The 27,449-nt window shown below is 42.6% G+C and overlaps 1 protein-coding gene across 10 annotated transcripts in view; it reads left to right on the top strand.

Moving 5' to 3' along the window:
* The window catches only part of NT5C2 (5'-nucleotidase, cytosolic II), a 509,579-nt gene that overhangs the window by 424,617 nt on the left and 57,513 nt on the right, over nt 1-27,449 (top strand). For all 10 annotated transcript variants that reach the window (XM_078643682.1, XM_078643688.1, XM_078643683.1 and 7 more), the window contains 4 exons: nt 15,889-15,955; nt 16,618-16,788; nt 18,940-18,991; nt 21,427-21,487. In XM_078643682.1, coding sequence (XP_078499808.1) covers nt 15,889-15,955; nt 16,618-16,788; nt 18,940-18,991; nt 21,427-21,487 — 351 coding nt within the window. The remainder of the gene's footprint in view (nt 1-15,888; nt 15,956-16,617; nt 16,789-18,939; nt 18,992-21,426; nt 21,488-27,449) is intronic.

The following is a 27,449-nucleotide window of genomic DNA, read 5'->3' as shown; positions in this document are numbered from 1 at the left end:
CACTGGCTTTGTCTCGCCTCCTACCGTGGCTACGGAGGAGGGGGCAACCTATAGTGTGGTGTTGATGAGGGCGGCCAAAGCCTTGGTCCTTGAGCTCCCCGTCGCGGCCGTGAGGACTAACCTCCTCACCGATGTCCTTAAGCCGCAGTCATGCTCAGCCGAGCCTCTGCTGCCGTTTAACGAGGCCTTAACCGACGTTCTTTTGGGCACTTGGTCCAAGCCCGCTACGGGTTCGCCCGTAGATAGGAACGTGGCCAGACGCCACCGCCCGGCCCTGGGCGACCCATGTTTCCTGTCCACCCACCCCACCCCGGAGAGCCTGGTCATCCAGGCCTCCAATTCCCAGACCGCATTCCCGTCGGCTCCGCCGGACAGGGAATCCAAGAGGTACGAGCAGTACGGTAAAAAGATCTTCTCCTCCCTTAGTCTGGGACTGCGGTCTTCCAACACCGCCTGCCTCTTGGGCCGCTACACCCACTCTCTGTGGGATACGGTTGCGGAAGTGCTGCCAGAGTGTCCGTTGGAGGTACGGGCCAAACTCGGCCAAGCCCTTGTGGAGGGCCGGGATGCAGCCAGATATTCTATCCGGTGTGGGCTGGATACCACCAAATCACTAGGTAGAGCGATGGCAACGACGGTGGCGGTCCGCCAACTTTTCGGCCGATGTCCAAAACACACTGATGGACATGCCGTTTGATGGCCGTCGCCTTTTTGGCGACAAGGCAGACCATGCGCTTGAGCGCTTTAAGGACTCCAGGGCTATGGCCAAGTCCTTGGGCCTCTCTGCCCCACGCCAGCAATCTGCTGCCTTTCACTCCTTTCGTGGCCACGGAAGGGGTGTACCCACACGTGCTGCCAGCCACGCTCCGCAGGGTAATACCCAACGCGGTGGCGGCCGTGGAAACCGCCGTGGTGGCGGTCGGGGACAACGTGAGGTCAGTCCACACCTTCCCCCGCAGCATCCGCCTCAAAACCCTCCTAGTCCGTGCTTTCAGGCCCATGTGACGCCAGTGGGGGGCAGGGTTTGCCATCACCTCCTCCACTGGCACACTGTCACGTCGGACAGGTGGGTGCTGCAGATCGTCCGAAGGGGCTACTCCCTCCCCTTCGAGGCGACTCCTCCAGCCATGCCACCGCAGAACCACCGTGTATCGGGGGATCATTTGCGACTTCTGCAGGAGGAAGTTCCGGCCCTCTTGGCCAAGGGGGCCATCAAGCGCGTTCCTGGGCCAGAAGTAGGGTGTGGTTGCTACTCCCACTACTTTCTGGTACCCAAGAAGGGCAAAGGGGGCCTACGCCCTATCTTGGACCTACGGAACGTCAACGGCTTCCTCCGGAAGGAGAAGTTCAAAATGCTGACACTGGCTCAGGTCTTAGCTGCCCTGGACCCAGGAGACTGGATGGTAGCATTGGACTTGCAGGACGCTTATTTCCACATCCCCGGCCTGCCGGCCCACCGGCGCTACCTGCGGTTCACGGTTGGCCACGAGCACTTTCAGTATACCGTGCTCCCCTTTGGCCTTACCAGCGCCCCACGGGTGTTCACAAAGGTGATGGCGGTGGTCGCAGCTCATCTGCGCAGGTTAGGGGTTTCAGTCTTCCCCTACCTCGATGACTGGTTGTTGAAGGCGGGCTCGCCCCAGACAGTCGTCAGCCACCTCCAGACTACGGTAGATCTCCTGCACCAGCTGGGGTTCTCCATCAATGTGCCAAAGTCACACCTGTGCCCCTCTCAGAAGCTCCTCTTCATCGGAGCGGTTCTAGACTCAGCGAGGTTTAGGGTTTTTCCACCCAAACAGCGGGTCTGGGATATTCAGGCTCTGATTCCCATCTTTCAGCCGTTATTCCGGGTCTCGGTCAGGTTGACGCTGCGGCTTCTGGGGCTGATGGCCTCCTGCATCCTACTGGTGCAATGAGGCAGTAGTCAGCGGATCGCAGATATGCTGTTACTTCCTGCCTCCCGCCCTCTTCGCGCCCGGAGGCGCTACAAAGTTTGGACACTCCCTCCGCGTCGCGGGACACGCGCGGGCGTCGCCGGGCTGAGCCCGGGCAGAGGGCGGGCCGTCTAAGGACGACCAGGGACGGGACGGGCCACGTCCTTTTCATCATGGGTAAGCGAAAATCAGCAACATCTGTGGTGGGTGAAGTGAAAGCCAAAGTTCCTAAGTACACCACCAGCATTATAACTTACCTGACCACGAAAGTGGACGAACTCTCTACCCAGATTGCGGTCACAGAGCGGGAGCTGGGCCTTGAAAGTACTCAAGAGGGCTCAGGCACACCTAATACTTCTACCATCAACTGTATACCGCTGGAACCAAGGGTCATTATTGACACATGCAGACCAAACATGCCCCAGTCCCCCACTGTACTTCCTATTCCGGAATTGTCAGAAACAGTGATACCTCCCATATCTGTGGTCTCTGGTGATAAAGAGAGTATATCAAGCAGCCAGATTGGGGGTTAACGTGCTATTTACATTACAGAGGAGGGTATTTCGTCTCTATTAGAAAATCTTTTTTCTGACCGACTGGAATCTGCCCTAATCCAGATTGCCACTGATATAACTGAGACTTTGAAGGATTGTGTTAAGGACCTTTTGGTGAAATGTGACCGTATAAATGATTATTTAAACAAACAGGTCCCTACGCCCTCCACACAAACTGTGTTATGTCCACCAGCTTTACAGGTTCCTGCACCCAAGGTTGGCGGTCCCTTGACTAACACGGTCACTGATAACCTTGTGCCCAATAAAGGAAAAGTTGAAAAGGGTAGATCCACGCCTACTTTGGAAGCTGTGCCTAGCTCCACTCCATTGGAAAGGGCTCGAGGCTTACAGGGGGGGCGGTCGGTTATGGTACCCCCACTAAATCTACCACCAGATGCAACACCTTTTGTAGCAATATTGGTAAATGTGCCCAAACTAGCTGACGGGGAGGTAGAATCACACGAAACCCTACTTAATCATATAAAAAAATGGTGCAATGCGAACTGTTCGGGCGAAAGTAACATTGCAGACAATATACTGACAGGCAGAAGGGTTAATTGGGTGGGCAAAACAAAGAAATGTGTGACAGGCGACTGTGTAATAGTCCATTTTAAATCTCGCAATACAACTAGCCGCCTCTTTTGGGATGCTTCTCCCCTGGACCCAGTAGGTAAGGGCGTTCGTGCTATGCCCCTGGGTTTTTTCTATCCCCCAGTACACATGACATTTGGCGGCGAAAAAACTAGGCCGCAGCATAATAATAACCCATGGGAAGAAGATAGAGCAATTACGCCTTTACAAGCCAATCAATGGGTTACAAAGCAATCTAGGGGTGGTGGTACAGTTAATACTTCAAGGATCATGCCCAGAGACGATTTAATCCTGTCTAATAGATTTACGGGTCTTGCCAATCAGGCAGATATTGACTGACTAGAGCACGATCAAATGAGAAAGGAAGCCTATGGTCATGATAATGCTATTACAATTTCACCCTGTAATATATTATCTACAGCTTGTGATGGCCCAATAGATCTTGGCCGGGAAAATGTCAGGTTACTGTCCTGGAATATTGCGGGTTTACGTTCAAAGCAGGAAGACCCGATTTGGTTAAAAATGTTAAAAGAGTATGATATAGTGGCCTTACAGGAAACTTGGTCTAAGGACAACGTTTTTTGGTTGGATGGCTATACATCATTCTTTGTTAAAGCCTAGAGTTCCCCGGTGGGAAGGGATAGAGGGGGCCTGATGCTTCTAGTGTCCGTTAATGTAGCTGGTAGTGTTAAGGCAATCTCCAGCTCCTCACACTATTTTCAGCTGTTGGAAATCCTTCTACCAGACAAAAAAAGATAGTCTTTATAAATTGTTATAATTCAATGCAGGGGGGTCCCCCAAATTTTGTTTTAGAAGGTTTATCTTCTTTTTTAACTGATTATGTGTCAAAGCAAACCACTTTTGTGCAACTCATATTAATGGGAGATTTTAATGTTCATTTGTGTGGGTTACATTGCCAGATTGAGGATGTTGATGGTCCTGATCACACGACTTTGCCACATTTTGAGCACAGCTCAAAGGGTTCAGCTATGGAAGATTTGTTATCATCCAATGATTTATATGAACCAGGGTTTTTTGATCCAAGTGATCGTGTGGTCACATACAATGCAAGGGGAAGTGAGTCGATTATTGACTATATTTTTATGTCCCCAGGTCTTCTCCACTATGTATTCTTTTATAATGCCATTGTAAGCGGGTTCAGTGATCATAACCCGGTGTCACTAGTCATGGATTGGTCTCTTGGTCTACTCAAAGGTGCCTTGTTGGCCACTTCTGTGAAGTATGTCAAGAGCAAAGATCAAGGAAGGCGACTAAAATGGTGTAGAGTGTGCCCTGAGGACTTTTTAGGTCTGATTGAACAAGAACTGGCAGTGGAACTTGACACATGCAGGGATTCAGACATGGGGGGGAAAGAGGTAGTCGCCGCCTTCGAGGCTATCTGTTCTAGAGTGGAAGATGAGCTCACAGTTAGCCCAAGGAGGGGACCGGCCCCAGTTCATGGTTGGTTTGATCATGCATGTTCTAAAGCTCACTCTGCACTGTTGAGAGCGCTTAAACATACTCCTAGAGACAAGTCACTGGTAGCCCAATTTAGGAAGAACTACGCTGAGGTGGTGAAGACACGGAAAAAAGTTATAAAAGAAGAAGCCTGGGTCTCTTTAATGGATTCTACCACCCTTAAACAAAGCTCTAAATTCTGGTCAATAATTAATAACCCTTTATTTGCCCAATCACGAAATACAGATCTTGAAGTAAATATCCCTGAAGCAGACTGGCTTAAACATTTTTCTGCAATTTATGGGAGTAATGAAGTCTTTGAGACATTTCATATGCCTTGCCACTCCGATTTGCTACCCAAACTAGAATTTAGTGTAACTGAAGTTGAGGTAGCGATAAAAGGTTCTGCTGGGAACAAAGCCCCTGGCCCGGATGGGGTTCCTTTGGATCTCTATAAATTAAATTCAGAGATGTGGGCAACGATACTAGCGAATGTTTTTAACTGTGTACTTGCAGGGGGTTTTCCCAAAACCTGGTTATGCTCAATCATAGTGCCTATTTTTAAAAAAGGGCAAAGAAGTGACCCCAAATGTTACCGTCCTATATCCTTGTTGGATTCTTCTATGAAGATCCTGGGCAAAGTACTGCTTGCTAGAATTAATAAGTGGTCACTGGATAATGATATCTTGTCTAATGCCCAGTACGGATTCCGTTCAGGAAGAGGCACAGAGGATCAATGTTTAAATTTACATTTGATAATTTCAAAATATACAATGGCAGCAAAGGGGTCAATTTTTGTGGCCTTCATAGATCTGTCTACAGCATTTGACCTAGTTAACAGAGCTCGGCTGTGGTCCATGTTGTTAAAATTGGGCCTTGACCCACCTCTTGTCCACTTTCTGGCTGAACTTCATAAAGATTTAAAGGCATCTATTAGAATGAATCAAGAAGGAAATCGCACAGCATGGTTTAAATCGGGCAGGGGTGTGCGCCAAGGCTGCATTCTTGCCCCCATGCTGTTATCTTTATATATAAATTCTCTGGAGAAAAATCTTTTAACTGCTTCCGTGGACATACCGCGTGCAGGAGATACTCGTATCCCTGTTCTCCTGTACGCGGATGACGCTGCATTAATAGCCCGGACACATTTAGGTCTTCAAAGACTATTAAATACATTTAGTGATTTTATGTCCTCACTTGACCTAGTGGTAAATAATTCTAAATCGCATGTTATGGCATTTGGGGCTGTTAAAAATAACACCAAATCCTTTTATTGTAACGGTGAAGCGATCACTAGTGTCAAAGTTTTCACATACCTTGGAATAATTTTTGATACTAAGGGGAGCTGGATTCCACAAATAATAGCTAAAACTAAAGCGGTGAGGAGCTCGGCAAATGCAATTTTAAGCTTTTCAAGGAGACTTGGTGGGAAACCGAGCGGTGCACTAATAGCCTTGTACAAGGCAAAAACACTAGCAATAGCAAGGTATGGAGCAGGTCTGTGGGGTTACGCGAAAATGAAACTATCCAAAGGGAGGAAAACAAGTTCCTCCGGTCTATGTTAGGGCTCCCTCAGTCGACAGCCACTTTCTCAGTCCATCAGGAGCTTGGATTAGGGTACATTACTGATATCATGTCCACGGCACCTATTCTCTTATGGATTAGGGTTTGGATTAACAACAACTTAGGTCTGAACCATAAAATATTGTTGGATTGTTTAAAACTTGACAAATTTAAAGATATTGTTTGGCTGTCATATATTTACAAGTGCTCAATAGAACTTGGACGCCCTGAGATATTTTCCTCCCCTTTGGGATTAAAAAAAGCAGACCTAGAATGGGTCAAGCTTAACTTTTCTAAACTGAAGAGCTTGGATCGGGAGCAAAATCAACTAATCAAACCCACGGTCAGACGATTACTTGTTTAGCTATTCAACCGTACCTTGCTGAAGTAAACATTCCTTTTCACAGGTGGCTTCTGGTTAAATTTCGATTTAACCAGATTTATACGGTTCTCTGTGACAGCCATGGTTGGTACAAGCCTGAGGATGCACCTGTGTGCAAATGTGATAATTTTTCTTTACAAGACAATATGCACCTAATGTTGTTCTGTCCATTTTATAATACCCCAAGACAGAAGTATTTGGTGCCTTTACTTAAAGGTAAAGCTTTCTTACAGGCAAAACCAGCTCTCTTGTATTTACAAATGTTAGAATCACCCTTGGTTATGTTTAGTGTGGCTAATTACCTTGTTGCTGCTGTCAGGATCAGGAGGAGGAGAATGTAAATGTAACATTGGGGTCTGTGTTGGAGGACAAACTGTTTTTATACATGACAATTTTATCCTGTAACTATTTTAATGTTTGTTTTTAAATTTTGTATAAATAATGATATTGTATTGTATGAAATTTTTATGAATTTGAAATGTCATTTTTCTTGATTGTAGCATGCTTTTATGATTTTTAACTAAATCGAATAAAGTGGTTTTTGACTTGACTTGGTGCATCACTCCAGGTGGCGGATGCGGGCTCTGCAGTGGGACCTGAAGTTTCAGTGGGCCCAGCATCAGGGCAACCTGTCCGACCACGTCCTGATCTCGGAGGGCACTGCGAGACAGCTGCAGTGGTGGCTCACGGACCGCGATTGGGTCAGCGGCAGATCCCTCTCCCTTCCCCAACCGGAGCACGTAGTTGTGACGGACGCGTCCCTCCAGGGCTGGGGAGGCCACATGGGAGAGGCGGAGATCAGAGGCCTCTGGTCTGCAGCGGAGGATCGGCTCCACATCAACCTGTTGGAGTTACGGGCGATTCGTCTAGCACTGAAGGCATTCCTCCCCTCTGTCCGGGGGAGTGCAGTGCAGGTGTTCACGGACAACACCACCGCCATGTGGTACTGCAACAAACAGGGCGGGGTGGGGTCGTCGACCCTTTGCCAGCAGGCTCTGCGCCTCTGGCAATGGCTGGAACGCCAGGGCGTGACCCTGGTGGCTCAACACCTGACAGGTTCTCTGAACGCCAGGGCGGACGCGCTCAGCCTTCGGTGCATGATGGATCACGAATCGCGTCTGAACTCGGACGTGGCGCAAGGCCTCTTTCAGCAATGGGGAGAGCCTTGGTTAGATCTGTTCGCCAGCGAAGAGAACGCGCAATGTCATCTGTTCTGCGCGTTGGAATTTCCAAGGCGGCACTCGCTCGGAGACGCTTTTCGTCGCGAGTGGAGTTGCGGTCTATTGTTCGCCTTTCCGCCTATACCACTTCTGCCCACCAGAGTGCTGAAGAAGATCAAGCGCGACCAGGCCCAAGTCATCCTTGTGGCTCCGGACTGGGCACGAAGGTACTGGTATCCAGAGCTACTCAGTATGTTAGTCGATCCCCCGGTTCGTCTGCCTCTTCGGGAGGACCTTCTGTCACAGCAGCAGGGGGCGGTCCTCCACCCGAACCTGTCCAGTCTCCACCTCCATGCTTGGAGATTGAGCGGCGACAGTTGAGGCCATTTGACTTGCCTCCTGAAGTCTGTAATATCATTCTGGCAGCCAGGCGTCCCTCCACAAAGTCAGTATACGCCTGCAGGTGGAACAGATTTGTGGCATGGTGCACAGCAAAGGCTGTGGATCCCCTCTCTGCCCCTCTTTCTGAGGTGCTCCTCTTCCTTCTTTCTCTTGCCCAGCAGGGCTCTGCTCTGGGCACTATCAAGGGCTACCTTTCTGCCCTTTCAGCCTTTCTGAGGCTGCCTGATCAACCTTTTTTGTTCAAGTCCCCCATTGTAAATAGATTTCTAAAGGGCATCACACACACGTTCCCTACTGTTCCGTTTGTGATGCCTCAGTGGGACTTGAACCTTGTTCTTACGTTTCTGATGTGCGCTCCCTTTGAGCCACTTCACAACTGTCCTCTCCGCCTTCTTACTCTGAAGACTGCTTTCCTGGTTGCCATCACCTCTGCCAGGAAAGTGAGTGAGCTCCAGGCCCTTTCTTGTACTCCTCCTTTCCTTTCTGTCCACCCGGACAAGGTTGTGTTGCGTACTAAGCCATCTTTCCTGCCCAAGGTTGTCACAGCCTTCCACATCGGGCAGTCCATCACTTTGCCAACCTTCTTTCCGCCACCGCACCCCTCTAAAGAGAAGAGCGGCTCCACCATCTGGACCCAAAACGTGCGCTCTCATTCTACTTGGATCGCAAACGCCAGTTCCGGGTGGATGACCAACTCTTTGTTGGCTACGTGGGCGCTAAGAAGGGGAAAGCGGTGCACAAGAGGACCATCTCCCGGTGGATCATCTTGTGTATCCAGGCATGCTACTCCTTGGCTAGAAAGGAGCCTCCTGTTGGATTGCGGGCTCATTCCACCCGAGCCACGGCGTCTACAACTGCTCTGGGCCGGGGAGTGCCCTTACCAGACATCTGTCAGGCAGCTACGTGGGCATCGCTGCACACGTTTGCAAGACACTACTGCCTGGACAGCCAAGTCTGGAGGGATGGCTTCTTTGGCCGTTCTGTCCTCCAGGACTTTCTGGTGTGATTATTGGTTCGCAGACCCACCACCGGGGTTGGTATTGCTGGGGTATCTATTCTAAGGTAAGGAATCTATCACTAACGTGTCTATTTCAGATGCACTACTTACTACTTCTGTAACAATATATCTGTAAGAGACATTAGTTAGTGATAGATTCCTTACTGACCCACCCATCCTCCCCGTTCTGCGAACCGATATCTAGGGTTAGGGTTACCCCCTTTCAGGGCCCTAGTTTCAATGGCACCAGTGTTGGTTTTTAACATGGCTCAGCGCTCCTGGCGCGGAAAAGCTGTGTCTAAGAACTGACGTCAGCACGCGGAGGCGGCGTCTAAGTACTCCGACGACGTCATCACGGCGCAGACGACGGACGTGGAGCCGCAGACGACGCCTACCGACGCGCAAGGGTGCTGCTACGCAAAAATTTCCGGATCCAGTCTGATGCCTGGGGATATTCTAAGGTAAGGAATCTATCACTAACTAATGTCTCTTACAGATATATCGTTACACAAGTAGTAACTTGTGCATTACGCCATTTGAGATGTCATCAGTGATATCATAAATGATGTAATTGAACATGGCATCAGTGATATCATATGTGAGATCATAGGCAGTGCATGGTAGGGGCGCAAGTTATAGTTAGCACTGCTAACTATAACTCCTGTATTTCTGTGGATTGTTTTAGTTCAAAACATTAATGTTTCACTGAGAAATTCGCCTAACTAGAATGTTATTTTATCCTTTGGTTTTTTAGTACACACACAACCCACTCCACCCCTATTTCTACCATTTTTGTACGCCAAGTTCCCCCAAATATGGTATTAGTTACCATATGTGTTATAGTAAATGTGTAAAAACATGCCTCAGGGTGGGTGTATCATTTAAGAAAAACATGCTAATATATTTTCAGTAGTTGTTTGTACATTTATTGATCAAAACACATTCTTGGAGTTAACTTTTCACAGTAATCAGTAACACCTGTGGCTTAAAACCTTTATGTTTGAAAGTAATGTATACATGTATGTACAGATCTGAAATATAATTAGATTGCACGCATTTTCTTGAACAATAATACTTCGGTCTGAAGAAGTCTGTAACACAAAACCAAAGGATTACAGAAAAGCAAAAAATGGTAAATAAAAAGTTTCCTTCTTGTGCTCTAGGAGTTAGCTCTCTTTTTTGTCTGTCTGGCTGTGGGGTGGATTCCCAGGGAGCTGTGGGACAGAGAGATGAAGAGTCACAAGCTGACCGTTTCCAGTGTTGTGAGGCTACAGCGACATTGCCATAGACTCGCAGGATGGGGGCACACAGAGCTGACAATAGCATCCTTGACCTTGGGTGGCATTGGAATTCAGTGCCTGGGGAGAAGCCAAAGCTCACTGCAAATAGTGACGACCATTACTGTGATCCTATAATTACCTGTCAGCAGAGGGAATACTGTAGGAAGGTGTAATATTATGTGGTGATGCTGATTGGGCTTCACCATGTAATACTCTCATAGACCCCAAAGATGATCCTTGGAATCACAATAACAAATCCATAAAACCTAAGTTCAGTCCTGGTAGTGTGGCAAATAGTAGTCAGTCTTTACTACAGAAACATGTGTTAAGCATTTCAGAGTACCAACAAGGCTGATTAGTAATTAACATGACTTGAGAGCAATGGAATACTAATTTATAAAACGTAAGTGTGTATTTATCTTAATTTAGACACAAAAATGAACGGAATCGTATGTATATAATCGGAGTAATAGATTTTAGAAGCAATGTAAAATCAGTGCAAAATAGTTTCATTGAGACTTTTATCTTTGCGGTCAATGGGAAAAACACTTGTGACAATCGGTCACTTACAGGTCGAATTGCGTGGAACCCTTGCAGGGTAAAGATGAGGCGGGACCCAGGACCAGGCCATGACAGTCAGTTCAGTTTTACCTGGCCCGTGGAGCACGGTAGCAGAGTTGTCCTGCTTGTCTTATGTGCTGGATGAGAGCCACAGGAGAGCTGTCTTTACCACTTACACGGTGATATGGGAACAAGATGCAACACCACCACACTGGGGTGATTGCTGGCATTAGTCGGGCGTCGGATGGTGTTCCATCTAGATGCAGTATCAAGTGCAGGGGTCGGTTGCCGGACTGGTGACCAACAAGCCTTAGCAGCGGTAATCCTTGGAAAAGGGTACTTCGAAGTATGGTAGTCATGGGGAACGTGGTAGCTGCCTGTAACTTCATAAAAGGCAGGACTACAGTTCTCAAAATTCACTAGACCATCTGGATTTTGGGGAATCCCTCAGAGGGCCCGAAGGCCATCCATTTTTCGGATCCAGAGCATTGTTTTACCTGCAGCTTGCAGTGGACTAGTACCACTAGTCCAGGGAAGCCTGAGGGTGCTTTAGGCTCTCACAGATGTCACTCTTTCTGGGGAAACCAGGAGTTAGTCCAGGATGAGTCTCGATTATATAGTTGCAGGAGCGTTGCTACAGGTGCAGAATATCCCTCTTTTGCTTTGTGCAAGTCCTGCTGTTGCAGAAACGGGTCTCTTTTTTGTCCTCTTCCATGCAGGTTGTTTAGAACTGCTTTTCTCTTGTCATGAGGGGGTCCCTTAAATCCTAGATTTAGGGTGTGGGAGTAAGTAGCTGCTGGTCCCTACAGCTAGTCCGCCCGGAGATTACCACATTCTAAGGTGTGGGTCACCTTTTCTACCCAGAACCCTCTATTTTGCCATTTTAAAAAAGTGGCAGAACCCTTCTTCCAGTGTACAGACCGGGCTGCCCACCCTGGAGGCGTAGCTAGCCTTCTGGGGAGTACACCTCCTTGGCTATATAATTCACCACCTCACTGGTTCCAAATGTGCCTGGGGCAGGGATAGGGTGTTTCCTCTGCTGGTAGTCAGCACTGCTGCATATCGGAGGCAATGTACACTTTGAAGCTTACCTCCTTGATGTGCCACTTTACTAGCGATCCTGGGAGGGAGGAGGTGTGACCTCCTTCCCACCCAGGCCTTTGTTCCTGACTCATGGGAGTTATCACACTGCCTGGCAGGAGGTCAGAATCCTGTCTTGGCTGCAGCAAGCTCAGGCTGCCAGCTAGAGCAAGAGAAGCTGGAACAACCAGACGGGCAACCTCTGAGGGGAAAACATCCATAACAACGCAGGCATTACCCGCACTGCTATTACAACGCTGCTATTACAATGAGAAGATCAGAGGGTCCCAAGTAAGCATAAACCTCTTAGGTTTGCCTATTCAAGCATCTATATGTACTCAGTTGTTAGTACGACATCGAATGCATATAGGCTTCACTACCATTGATTTTTCTGTTCACTCATACATACATATATATAAATTTCACAAATCCTAGGGCTGATAAAACATCACCATATATACGACCGTCACAAAGTTTTGTAAAATGTTTTCATACAAGTTTATTGGACACAAAGTTTTCAATCAACATTTTATGTTATAATCAATATTAAAAACTCTACAGGGATATATAAAAAAAACAGTATCACAATACTGTAAGTACATTCATCACAATAAAGGTTAAAAAAGAAACATATGCCCGCGTGCCAGCCCATGTTATCCTAAGGACTGCCTATCACTTAATGGTAAAGGCCACCATAGGGACAAACAAGCTTGCGCTTATATGCTCACACATTTAATATAAGGCACCCTGCCTCCAGGGCTCAGGAGGCCTTCTTTAGGGGTGACTGACATATATAAAAAGCAGTATTGACTTGGTGAGGTCAAAGTCAAAATGGTGACATTTACTCTGTTCCTGCTGTCTGCAATGGCAAGCCTGCTGTCAGTAGTTTACTTCGGTCTCTTGAGTTGGCACAAACAGTGCTGCAAGTCCGGGGACCCCTCTACCACCCATGACCTGGGGGCAACTGGTATCATACACTAGGAACTTATAATGGGGTAAAGTCCTTTTCAATTGGGAAGGCCAATTTATACATACCAGTTTTAGAGAGAAAGCACTGGCACTGGAGCCTGGGCAGAAGACTTCAGTGCACTTTTAGAGTCAGAACCATCTGAAAGAGACACGTTAGTGATAGATTCCTTACCTTAGAATATCCCCAGGCGTCAGACTGGATCCGGACATTTTTTGCGTAGCAGTACCCATGCCCGTCGGTAGGCGTCGTCCGCAGCTCCGCGTCCGTCGTCTGCGTCGTGGGCGCCATGATGACGTCGTCGGATTATTTAGACGCCGCCTTCGCGTGCTGACGTCAGTTCTTCTTTTTTCCGCGCCAGCTAGCGCAGATATGGAAAAAGTTGTACCCTAGTCACTTTTTGACTAACCTTTTGAGATCCTTTTTGATCTATTTTGAAAGTCTATTCGACTCCGACGGTGCCGGTAGAGATGCCCGGGTTCAAGCCCTGCGCCGACTGATGTCGGTTACCGACCCCTATCGCCGGTGTCTTCACTGTCAGGGCCCAGACCACGACAACAAGTCCTGCTCCGACTGCCGGGCCCTGACGTCTAAGGCACAAGCTTAGAATTATACATTTGGGTATGAAATAATTTGTGTTGTGTTTCAAAGGTGAGAACACATTCTGTTTTTGAACTCTATAGTTCCTTTGTTATCTTTAGGGTATTGTCAAATATCTGGTCTTTAACAACAATGTTTTCAAGTCTACAAAAGTTAGAAGTCGGTTTTAATAAAATACCTTTTCTATGTTAAAGATATTTTTCTTATTTGAGGTGTGCCACCTTAAGTACATTTTTGCTTATTTTAAGGCTTTTGTGTGCCACACAGTGGTGGATGTTCAGTTTAACTCTACAGTTCTAGGGACCTCGTGTACGAAGGGTTTTAGCATTCTCAAGCTTTCAGATTTGATAAATCTGAGAATTTGTGAATGCTAAAACTCTTCATCAAACTTACTAAATCATTTAAGCGATTTGAAAAAGGTTATCCAAATGGTTGAATTTGTTACAAAATTATTTAAGAATTGCTATTTGGATGTGGCATGTTTTGGGTGACCATTCCAAATAACGATTCTGACCCTGATGCATCAATGTTTTGCAACCTTAATCAGGTAACAAAATATTGAAAAGTTACTGACCCCAAGTTGCAATGGCAACTGATTTGCAAAAGGGAATGCGTTTGCAGGACCACTGCCATCTTGATGAAATGTTTTGCAAAAAGAAAACGTTTTGTTTTAAATGCCGTGCTGATTCCTTCAAGGAAAAAAGGCCTCATAAAAAAAATATTTCTTTATTTAAACACTAACACAGACATAGTGGTCTGACCACCCCTGTGATCATGGTCAGTAGCAGGCATTCTAAAAAATGTGACCTGCCTATTGAATAATAGCAGGTTGTTCTGTGAACCCCTGCAATTCGGTATTTTGTGAACCAACCTATTTTTAAATAGGTTGTTGTGCAAAATAAATACTATTCCATTAGCAAAAATACATTGCGCAATTTGCACTCTTTTCCTGTGAATTGAATGACAGATTTCTTCTGAGGTTGCATATCAAAGTTTTTGTGTGTTAGTAGCAGACATTTCTAACTGGGAACAGTTTGTTAACATCCTTGCAAAAAGGACCACCGGCAGGTGTGCCTTCCAAAAGGGAATAAATAATCCAAAAGGTTGACCTATTTAGTCTAGAATCATCCTGAGAAAGTTAAAAGTTGGGGAAATTGATACTGCTCAGGTATTTGAAGTTATGCGGCTCTTCGGTGCTACAATATATTTTTGGTGCTACAAAATATTTTTGCAGCACAGAAAAACATCTTAATAAAATGCTGCATTGAACACAACATAGTGACTGGACTAGGGACTAATTATGAGTCCTGCTCCTGATTTTCTGCAATATAAACGTATTGTTATTAAAGGAGCTGATAATGTCTGGTAAAGTGAATCTCTAGATGTTTAATCGATAGGAGTTTCTAAGCTAGGTATAGGTTAGGTGTGAATTGCTCAGAGGAGGTTTTGTTGAGATGAAAGATTTTAGGTTATGCCCAATTAAATGTATACCTGGTTCTTCCTAAGCCATATTTTTCAATTTGGTGATCAATTCTGGAATGGTGACTCTTGAACTGGGGCAGCCTATCAGAATCTAATCAACATAGGGTGCTAATGTAGAACTAGCTGTATAGAACTAACGCTGTCTCTTATTCTGACCAGTAAAGGCATGTTGTCCAGAATATACAAAAAAGTGGTGCGGTATACCTTTTTTCGTGCTTTTATCATTGAAGGCCATGCAAGTCTGTTGGATGGCTTCTCTTTGTCTTATAATCTGTTGACAAAGAGTGCATTTTAACTGAGGGTAGTCAGTTCATACCATGGCTCATTTAGCCATGCTAGAATGGAGGGGCATTCAATTTTCATAGGTATTTATTTTCATAAATACTTTCAGTCTACCTTATTAGATATAGAGGATGGTAGTTTTGGATTAAGTTGATCATAGCTTCGGTATGGCACCCTTTAGATTTGCCTGCGTTGAAAAGACTTTCTAAAGGTCCAATTACTCATTGTGGGATCTAGCGACCAACAGCCTGATTACTCTAAAGTGGATTAGTCCTCTGTTGATGTGCCTGTAAATGTTTTACTCTGTATTTTATATATGTTCTACCACTATTAAACATACGGCTAGTTCCTCCGTCAGCTCACTTGCTAACTTTTTAAAATACCAGTCATTTCCCACCCCCACATTTTTCGATTATTTTCACTATTTTTTAAAAAACTTTTGTGTACACCTTATTTGTTAACAGGAATACTTTTATGCAGAACCGCTTTTACTCTTACTGCAAACAATTGAAGGAGCATCTGTGCAATAATATGTGGTTTTATAAACTAACCACTAGTCTTGCACAAAGTTAAAATGACTTATGTCTTGTTACAGGTAACTGGCAAGTTGAAGATTGGAACATACACAGGACCCCTTCAACACGGGATCGTCTATTCAGGAGGTTAAACTTTAAAAAATCCTTTCAAAGCCAAACAATCTTGAAGACAATCTGTTTCCCTTCCGAGCTTTAAATTGTATTTTTTTGATTATTTATTACATGCTGTTTCACAATGAGTATTGTCACATATTACTTGATTATAACAAATCAATACTTGAACACGCTTTAGATGGGCACTATCATTCTTTTTGAAGTAATTAATAAGAAAAATATCCTTTTTTCAGTTCTAATCACATTAAAAAAATCACATTAAAATCTGGGAAGAAAATTGCACATCTTTTGTGGACAGAGTTCTTAATTTACCATGATACCCCTTTGAAACAAAAAAACTGTGTGGCTACTGCTTTATAAACTCTGTTGGTAGGGTCTTTCATTTATCTGGATTTCATATTGATCGCATCAGCTGCTAAACTGTTAAGTTTCATGTTAAATTGAAAGCCATTCGTTTATTAAGATGGTTTTGCTCTATACAGTATAAGTATATTTGATTGCATTTAACGTTTGTATTATTTTCAGCAGGTTTAAAAAAAAAAACCTGCATCATTATGCAATCTAAATTCATAAATCTCGGTTGATCTTATTAAAAGTTGTATGTCTTAAGACTCGCATACTTTCATTCCTGTCTTTTCATATGAAATAACATTTCTAGGTGTCATTTTCTACAGGGTCTTCTGATATAGTCTGTGATCTCATGGGAGCCAAGGGGAAAGATATTTTGTATATTGGAGACCACATCTTCGGAGATATCCTGAAGTCAAAGAAGCGTCAGGGATGGAGAACCTTTTTGGTAATCCCTGAGCTGGCACAGGAACTGCATGTCTGGACTGACAAAAGCTGTAAGAATAAAAGAACATTTCATAAAAACAGTATCAGTGAGGCGAATACATGAAACTAAACTGGATGGTTTACATTTATCATTCTGTTCATGCATGTGTGTGTTTTTAATATGCTTACGGTTGTTAGTAGTTAAACCACAATAAGGGATAAGTATGTTGCTGATCAGTCACAGTTTATATTTGTCAGCTTTACAACATGTGTTCCCCATTTGATACCAGCGTAGCCTACTCTTCCACTAATTTACCCTGAGTTGGGATGGTGGGATTTTTTTTTAATCAGAGGTTGTAAAGTCGTTTTGACTTGTACGGCACTATACCGAGATCGTTTATATCGATCTACAAAAATATTGTATCCACTACATTACTTACACCCCAACATCGAGATACGTATATATTTGCTATTCTTAAATCTTTATCCTCTTACACTATACTTATGCTGCAATGTAATGGTTAGGTCGATGTTATGGTTGCAGTATTTCTGTCCTGTAATATATTGCATCTAGTATAGTGACTCCTCACAGTAGTTCTGTCCCATGGTCAGTCATGCTGTGGGTATTTTGTTGAGACTGCCTAAATATGGTTCTTTTTCAATTGACAATCTACATTGTAGGAAGTAGACCAAAAGATTTCTGGGACTACACAGTACTAATAACAAGAACATTATTCTAATTTTTCATTCAGATGAATTGGAAAAGTTTACTCATTGAACTAAGCTAAATGAGAGTTAATGAAAACACTGAGCAATGCCCATACAATCTGAGCATAAAATCTCCATTTTCACATATCGCATGTTTTCTAATTTCCAGAATTCTTAGAGAGAGAACATTGTTGCAGGTATCACACTTCACATGAAAGCACATGTTAGGAAATAAACCTATCATTTTATTATAGAAATAAACAGTATAAGGCTGGTATCGTCACTGGTAATCCACTTGGTTCAATCCAAAGTTTGGCCTTAGACCTCACACCTTCTTTTATTCAACACATGCTTCTACATTCTCTAAGGTGCCACAGCAGTTTTGCTGTGGGCACATAATTGTCTGCCTCTGCTGTCTGACAGTAACACTGAACAGGTGGAGCTGCTAGTGTCTACTCAGTCTCCATCTAGTCTAAGGGGACTCAGTTCACGGAAGGAAGGAAAGCTTTCCATTCAAGCATATATATGACATCTCTTGAATAGAGACAGGACACACTATAAAACCAAAGAATAAAAAAATGCATTAAACAGTTCTAATGACTTCTGTAGCCCCTTTAAGTAGAAATCACTTTGGTTCAATTTATAATTCCTGTTCATGTGTAAATGTTGTATGATATGTCAAATAACCAAATTTCCTTACCCTTGATCCTCCTCAACCCCCACTTCCATTTGTTCTCTTCATCTAAATGGCATATAATACATTCCAACTCAAGCTAACCTATGTTTCTCTCTTTCTGGTGATGAAATCTAACTGCATGGTGTTGTGTGATGTCGACTCCATGTCCAATATGGTATCTTCAAGGCTTTCAAATATATGTTCCACCAGGGTAGCATTCTCTTAAAGCAGCAGTACATATGTGAAATAAGGGATGACGAAAATATCTTGATTGTAGACCAACTTTCCAGCTTAACTCTATGCATATTTGTACAACTTCATGCACACTTTAGGGCTGACGAATATCTTCTTTCAGTGCTTTACCTTACCCATTATTCTATACCTCCCACTTCTGAGATAACCTATCAGATGTTTAAGTATGTCAAGCTGCAATAAAGGTTGTTTCTGAGTCGGAAAGAGCCCAACAACTTGGAAACTTTAAGGTTGGAAGGGCAATGTTACCTCAATATTTTTCCTCACTGGTAATACACAGTGGATAGATTGTTGATTTACTTTAATAATTATATTGCTAATACTGCGGTTATCAGGAATAACTTGATTTTTCTGCTCATCTGCTCACAGAAGTCATGTGTACAATTTGTAGTATTAGCCTCTTTCTTTAGTTGAACCCTTTTTAGAAACATGGAAGGTTTTAGAAACTATTGCTTCTGCTGATTAATTTCTATAATTTAAAGGGAGGGATAGAGGAAGAGTGAAACAAATGTATTTGTATGTTGCTATGAATGTTCATTCTTCAATGGTCTATTTAACAATTAATATTCCTTCATTTTGTTCCTAGCTCTATTTGAAGAACTTCAAAGCCTTGATATCTTTTTAGCAGAACTGTACAAGTAAGTATAATATGCTCCTCTACTTTCTGTGTTTCCTTTTCATATTGCAAGGCCAGTAAAAAGACAATCCTTGCCCCATTGAATAGTATTGGATACAAACCTCCCCTATGGTGAAGTATGCAATTCCATCAAACTAAATGCAACTTAAAGATCAACAGTTCCCTTGTTACACTTCTCATCTGGCTAACTTACATGCTTTGGAAGTCCTTGTCGTCCTCATCCCAACAAAGCTATCATAACGAGTGCCCTGTAATTCTGATGAAGCCTGTAACAGGATTGATAGACCATTAGAATTGAAAGATCTGTACAAAAATAGCAGATTCATCATATTTCAGACATTTTAAATGTTGAAACCAGTCAGACTCTATGATGAATCTCCAGTGAGAAATAGTATTCCTACTTTCCCTGTAATTTCTCAATTCTGAAGGTTTCCCTAAGGATGCACGTGATAATCCTCCTGTATTACTACCTAAGGGGGGACTACTATGGGAAGGAAAAATGGTGGACCACTTGTAATAAACCCTAATTCTCTTGTCTATCTTCTCCATTGTTACACGTGATGAAGCCACCAGTTAGATCCAGCAGCAAATGAGAAGTGTTATGTATTGAAATGGTGATTCCCAAAGGAAGATCTGTTCAGCCTCATATTATGATTTGGGTACCTGGTCAGGGCTAGAAAATTCCACTCGACCGCTCGCATAGTCGGGCTAAATTTAACAAGGTCGAGCTGTTTTTAGGTCCTAATCGCCCTTTCTGGCGAGTAGGAAAACAAACCAACTTTTGTTCTCTGTCTGTGGAAACAGAGCAAATGTGACAAGATAACAAGATTTAAAGGCATTTTTATTGCTCACAAAGTTAATGAGCAATAAAGATGCCTTTAAATCTCGTTATCTTGCCGCATTTGCTCCGCTTTCAGAGACGGATGTCAAGTAGGTTGCGGTTAGGTCGAGGACATTTTTTAAGGTACTAGTCCTCCAGGACTAGTACAATTTTTTTGATTTTTCGAGCCCTGCTGGTAGCTCCACAAAATACTTGAACCTCAAGGCAACATTTCAAATAGGATATCCATTTAAGTTACTCAAAATGAACCATTGAGACCCTAAACACTTCTACAAGTTCAGAAACATGGCATTATATACTGTGTGATAGTATCTGGCTGATACATGACTCATTACATAACTGCTTTCTTTCCTGTGTAAAATCCTCAATCAAGTCAAATTCTCAAAACATATTGTACATCATAAGTACATTCTTGGCATTCTTTTGTTAAAATCTTTTTAGATTACCACTATCCAGTGTTCATTATGGAAAACAAAGATGTTGATGTCACTGAAACAAGAAAAAACCTACCCAATAATGTCATTTTAATTAACTTATTTTTGTATCATCTTGTGTAAGGCTATGGACATTGAACCGCTACTGCTTGTGTATTCTCGCCTGCTGTCTTATATTGGGTCTGTGTTTTCTGTACTTGAGTGTTTGCTTTCTCTCATGGCCACTATTATTTTTCTTTTGTTGCATTTGAGCATTTAACATATTTCAATTCTCCTGTGTTTTCATGCATTTCAGCCATGTTTGTTTTCTTCTCTATCTAATCCCCTTCCTTCACACTGTTTAAAATCTCCACACAAGCTAAAAGATGTAGCCATAGCATGTTCTGCTCAACAAAATTCTAAATTAGTTTGTAAGATTGAGCCCTAACTTCGTACTCAGGCATTTGAGCCCAACACACCTCCTGTGTCCCCTAATGATACTCTTTTTTGTAGTGGTTGTGGTGATTGCAAACGAAACAGCATGGCTTGCAGTAGGTACCACTTGTGTTTTGCTTTTTCTCAAAAGTTCATTGGGTTTTTGCATCCACATCTTTCTATTGCCTTTTTTCTTCCGTCTCTTTGAAGTTTCTCCTTTAAGCTAAAGGTTTTTAAAATAAGATGGCGATGTGGTTCTGAATTTTTGGAAGCTGACCCTCACTCACCTGTTTTCATTAATTTAGACTATGCCATCCCATTCACAGGTGCTCTTGGTATGATTGTCTTTAAGCTATAGCTACTTAGAAGAGCCGTCTTCAACATTTACCCTTCCTTCCCATTAGGCAATAGGATTGTGGTATGACGAGAAGAGCTCTTCTTGCAGAGCCCTGCTTTGGTATGGAGAGGCACTAATGAGCATATTCTTTTAGAAGCTTTTCATTTTATCAATAGCCATGCCGGGAGGCCCCTCTTGTCTAACTGGTGGCGATATTCGGAGCACCTTGTATAAATTTGAGATTTGGCCCTTAGGAGATTTGTACTTCTTCAAAATGTTTCTTGAATAGTGCAAGAGATTTTCTCACTGCCAGCTATTCTTTGGAGTCAGTGCCCCTTAGGTATTTTTTAACATTGTTGGCGTATCCCAACATTTGTGATCATTCATTTTTTTCTTCTCATTTTCTACAGGCATTTAGACAGCAGCAGCAATGAACGCCCAGATATAAGTTCCATTCAGCGGCGCATTAAGGTATTTCAGATAAATAGTGGGAGGCTTAGTTACATCTAAAGTGTTAAGGGGTATGCCCACCTCCTTAGCAACAGCAATTCTGTAAGCTTTGAAAATGTGAATTCATGAGGCCCACATAAGTCATTATAATGAGGTTTTGTAATATATAATGCATCACATGTCAAGATTGGCTTTCCTAAACATATACATGACTTTTGTTTAATCTGTTCTAAGTGCTAAGTAATTCTGAAGTGTGAATAGTGTCAACATTACCCTATTAATGGTTTTTAAGGTTAAAATCATGTAGGAATAGAGATATTTATTGTGGTTTTCAGAAGAAACATATGTAGTAGCAATGTGATTGGAAACATTAGATGTTCAGAGGATGTGAACTTGATGAGACCTATAAAAATGACAAATATTTTTTTGTTTCTACATATTTGAAACCACAACTGAGTAGGTGTAGTTTGGAAATTAAACTTGAACTCAGCATAAATAAGAAAAATGTAGTAAGCAAAGTGTTAGAGGATGGTTAGTGGTCTGTTTTTCACTTTTAATTAAAACGGGTTGAGTTTATAAATGTCCTCCAAAATGGATGTATTCTTAAATGTCATATACTCCAATTTCCTTAATTCCTGTTAGAAGCAGTAATACCAGTAGGTCCCCTGATAGTCTTCAAATCTGTAAAATATTTGTTTACGGCCTACATTGAATTTGTAGAAGGAAATAAGCAAGTGTTGTTTGTTACTGTGAGTGCTTGCATCTGGCTTGACTTTAATTTTCAACAGCATCTTTTCCAGTTGGGCAGCATAGCATATTTTATTGTATGGATGTTATTTACTGTAAAGATTTCTGTTTAGTGTAATGTTTGGTGTGTTTTTTTCTATAAGGTTGAGGCGTGGTCCTGTTGTCTTTATTGATCATTTAGATTCAGATCATTTGTTAAGTAAACAAATAGATTGGTTGGGTGGAGTCTCTTGTAAGGCACTGCATCTCCCCAGGTATGAGAAATAAAATAATATGGTAAATATCTAGTACTGCCTACATTGCATGTAAACTCAAACAATGGCGAACAAGTTATACAGCATTACAGTGAATTGATTGTAGTATTATTTTGTCTGTATTGAAAATAGAAAAGTCTGTGTCGACCTTGCCCGGATTAAAACTTGAGAGTAGGAGTTTTACCTGGTCTTAAACAAATTTATCCATGATACCATCTGAAATTATAGCTATTGCTTTAAATAGCTGATCATTTTAGCTCAAATCAGAACTCAGTATGGTTTAATTAAAAAGTATTTGCTGTTGATGGTGTGAAATGTGTAGAATAACATCTCCAATTTGTTTTGTACTTTAGATGCTTTCTTGGTAGAATAACAAGTACATGAAATAATCTGGACTTCAACTTTGAAAAGTGCATTTTTCTTATTCTATTTATTACCTTTTTATTTGTAAAACGCAAACAAATATTCTTATTGTTCTCTAAATTTCATTTTTACAGCTGTGTTGCAGTAGGAGGGCCATTCAAACCAGGTCCTACCTGGAAAATGTCCTCAACCTCCTGTGAGAACAAGTATAAAATAGTCAGATCCTCAATCTAACATGGAAAAGCTAGAAGAAGAAATGTTAATAGCACGTTTTTGTGGTGAATACATATCAATGTGTAACGGCAAAACCTTCACCGGTCTCTTTGGTGGAACTACTGTCTTGATTTTGATTACCCTACATCATTATTAATGTGGCTATCTGATAGAGATTTCTAGTCGCAGTTCCTTACCTTAGGATAATCCCTAGGCGTCAGACTAGATCCAGTAGGTGGTGTCGTTCTGCTCTACATTGGTGTTGTCCGCACCGGAAGTGAGATGAGCCATTCCTATATAGGCCTTACTCCAGTGCGCTGACATCGGTTATTTTCATTCCGCTCCAGACAGTACAGATTTGGAGAGAGATACCTCCAGTCAATTCAATTCAATACTTTATTTTGGCTTTCACAACCATAAATGTTCATTCAAAAAACATACAGTTTACTACCACGCTAAAATAAGAAAGCCACTACTACTATGAATAAGCCTAAAAGTAGATAAAACTCGTCATATACATTGTATTAAAAAAGAACGTTTGAGCCAGTACAATATTAAAATCCGATGATCCCACTACACCCCTTTACTGTCAAGCTCATTTAAAAATAATTTATCCTCAGGGATCTTTTAAAGTGCAAGTGCATTTTATGATTAAAACACAGTACAAAAATAAATTTTCCACTAGAATGTCACTTTTAGCTTAGTAGATCTAATTCTCCATGCCCATAAGAAGGTTCTAGACACACTAAACACAATTAGGTCGTTTGTGTCACAGCTTTCACACTGGGATGGTCCATTTCTTGCGGGTATAGCGTAGATGAGACAAAATAACAAAAGGTGGTCAAATGGGGGTGGGGTCGCACTCTACTCACACACCGGCGGTGTCGCCCCTAAGGACTCTGGTCAATGTAGTAAAGTGTTCGCGATGCATTCCGCCGGTGTGTGAGTTGTGTGCGACCCAACCCCCATTTGTAACTTTAAAGCTCCCTTGAGCAGCGGTCTGACGAGCCTGGGATCCCGCACCTACGCGCCTGAGTGGTACTATACCTGGCAGATATTAGCAGCCATCGGCAACCCCAGTACACGGCCTATCCCTGCTGATGAGGGGTAATACCCCGAAACACGTGTCCAGGGATGGCGAAGACAGCGAAGATAGCAGAAGATCGAAAGATGATGCATCGCGAACACTTTACTACATTGACCAGAGTCCTTAGGGGCGACACCGCCGGTGTGTGAGTAGTGTGCGACCCCACCCCCATTTGTAACAAAAGGTGGTCAGTTGATTCCTCTGGATGCAGACAGAAGGGACAAATAGGGGTTGATAGGCTTTTTTTTATCCCATATAAGTAAAAGAATGTAATGGCAAATTGCCAATACTACACTTTATATACAAAGTTTTAGCGTGGGCTGGGCGTATTCTATCCAAAAATGACTCGTAGCACGGTACACCTTTGTAACTCAAAAACGTCTCGCTCAAGCTCCCAACTTTTTGATCTTTCCAAATTTGTTCCAGCATACGTTACCAATAGGTTTGTGTCAGTGTTACAGTATTATCCTTTGTCATTTTATCAGGAAATAGCAATACATCTTCCATCTTAAGAGACTCACACAATGCCTTTATCTTCCTTAACCAGGGAATATGAACTCTCTTGTCCAATCTAGTAATCTCCTCTAGGGTTTTCCTATAAATCTCAAGTTCCTGAGTGTTCCAGATTCGAGCTCAATACAATAAAAGTTTTAGTTAAATCACATGATCAATTCTTTTTTATGTCCTAGATCGCACCGAAGTGGGAGTAAGAGGGGGGCTTCTTGGGAGAGTAGAAAGGAACCTAATAAATTGATTTTCAGCAACACTGACCAAAGACGTGTCTGTGCACCCGCAAAGCTCTGCACAGTATACTGCCCCTGACAGGGCTGGGGCCCAGTATACTTTCAGAGCTGGGGTTACTGCTCCACTGGAGGTAGCATTATACTTTTCTATGACCATCGCCCTTTGGAGCAGAATAGTTTTACTTCTCCTTAACTGTGGTGCCCAGGACCTATTTTCGGACAGTCCTTTTCCCGGATAATCAAAGGACTTTCTTCGCTCCACGGGTGCCCCCATCCTCATTTTGCCCACCTAAATGTGCTGTGGGGATTTAATGCCATGAATTTTGATTTTGCTGGATTTATCTCAAGGCCCCTTGTACGGCAAAAAGATGAAAAGTGGTCTAGCAGCAACTGGAATCTATGCGATGTTTGAGATATTAAAAGCGTTTCATTAGCATCCATCCTTCCCTGACACCACGATTGATTCTTAACTTGATTGTAAGGTCACCTCCTGCATTCCACCTGACCTGGGCATATAATTCCAAGTGCAAGGTTTTCTTTTTTTGTTTTAAAAAATATATATTTTTATTGACATCATGAGGAAAACAGAAGATAGTTTATAATTACATACAAAAATAAATCGTTACCTAGTTAGAATAAGCAAGATTATAAACTAAATGATTAAACAACACAGGTATAAAATAAAAAGAAAGATACAAATTTTTTTAATTAATGATCCCCAGATTCTTTCAACTTTCAGCTTAAATTGGATTCCCCTTGCTTGAGCCAGGGCATGTTCCATACCATATATTTCCTTAACCAAGCTCCACCACTCCAAGACGGTCGGTGGGCTTCGTTGAATCCAGACCCGTGCTATTGTAAGTCTGGCACAGGTAATTAAGATGATCATTAAATCATCCTGTAGCTCAGTCCCGGTAGACATACCTACCAACACATCTAAAGGTGTTAATGTGATTGGGCGTGCAAGCTTCTGGGAAAGAACTTTAAAAACTCCCTCCCAAAATTCAGTTAACTGTGGGCATATAAAGAACATATGGTTCAGATCAGCTGCTCTTTGGTCACATTTTGGACATTTAGTGCGATCACTATTACTGTTGTTAGATGCCCATTTCGATATTCTTTCTGGTGTATAGTAAAGCTGGCATATAGTTTTAAATTGTTGTAACTTAAGACTTGAAGAGTGCACAGAACGGCTTATGCTGTTTAGGGCTGAAGCTATTGTTTTTGACCAGACATCAATTTCAAGGTTCCTGCTCCACTTCTCTACTAACTTCGAACAATCATCAGTTCTAAAACCAATAAGAGTTTTATATCCAATACTGATCAGTGACTTGTCCGTTTCCGTATATTTACAGTTCCATAATTCAGAGTCAGAGATAGTCGTAAAGGCATAGCTTGCGTACAAAGTAATCCAGAATCTGATAGTACTTAAACCGAGCCCCCTCAGTAAGATTGTAGCATTCCTTCAGTTTTTCAAATGTAATGAAACCATTATGATCGTACAAGTCACCTAACGTTTTTATGCCCAAACCAGATAGATGTATATTGGCTCGATCATTAAATATTTCAGGAAAGCCAGGATTGCCCCACAAGGGAGCTCTGTGATGATACAGAGAAGTTTTGCATTTAAGAAGAAGAGCACGCCAAATGCTAATAGTATCCCGCGCCATCTTGATTTTTACCCGCTTAAAATAATTTGGGTCTTAAGTCTATAAAAGAACATCTTGGCATCCTCCCCCAGCATGAATTTATGATAAAAAAAACTATTAATGGGGTTCACCAAGCTGCGAAAGCGGCTCAAAAAGGCTGACCAAAAGTATGATTTAACATCTGGGAAATCAAGACCACCCTGATTAAATGGGAGTTTTAGTAAAGAAATAGCTCGACGATTTTTTTTATATCCCCAGATAAAACTACTGAGGATCCCGTCTAGCCGATTAAAATAAAGATTATCTACCCGTAAAGGGATGGAGCGAAATAGATAAATGTTTTTGGGCAAAATCTTCATTTTGACCAGGTTTATTCAACCGATGATACTTAAGGGGAGTTTGTGCCATTTTTTAAGTGAGGTAATAGTTTCTTTTAATAGTAATTCGTAGTTTAAAGCACATATTGCATTTATATTAGCCGAAATGTTAACCCCCAAATAAGTGGAAGCCTCACATACTCCCTGTATAGGAGTAGGAGACTTATGATTCATAATGATTTGGGTCTTGTTTTATTAAGCCGGTATCCGGAGACCGTTCCAAATTCTTTTGCTTCTAATATAATACCCTTCATTGCTTCAGACACCTCCGTAGAATATATTGCGATGTCGTCCGCGTAAGCAGTTATTTTGAGAGATTTTGAGCCAAATAAAAAAGGGGATATCTGAGACTGATTCTGCATGGCAGATATGAATGGTTCCATTATTAAAGCGTACAACAAAGGTGAGAGAGGACACCCTTGCCTCGTTGTATTGAAAAGATAGAAGAGCACTTCCCTAAATAACTAATTTTAGCAGAAGTGCTAGGATTTTAAGATTCCTATGAGGTTTTCCGGGATACCATATGTCTCCAACATAGCTCAGAGGTTCT

Source organism: Lissotriton helveticus, chromosome 5_1, assembly GCF_964261635.1.
Source record: "Lissotriton helveticus chromosome 5_1, aLisHel1.1, whole genome shotgun sequence".
Taxonomy (NCBI): domain Eukaryota; kingdom Metazoa; phylum Chordata; class Amphibia; order Caudata; family Salamandridae; genus Lissotriton; species Lissotriton helveticus.
This window is presented reverse-complemented; position numbering and strand designations above follow the sequence as displayed.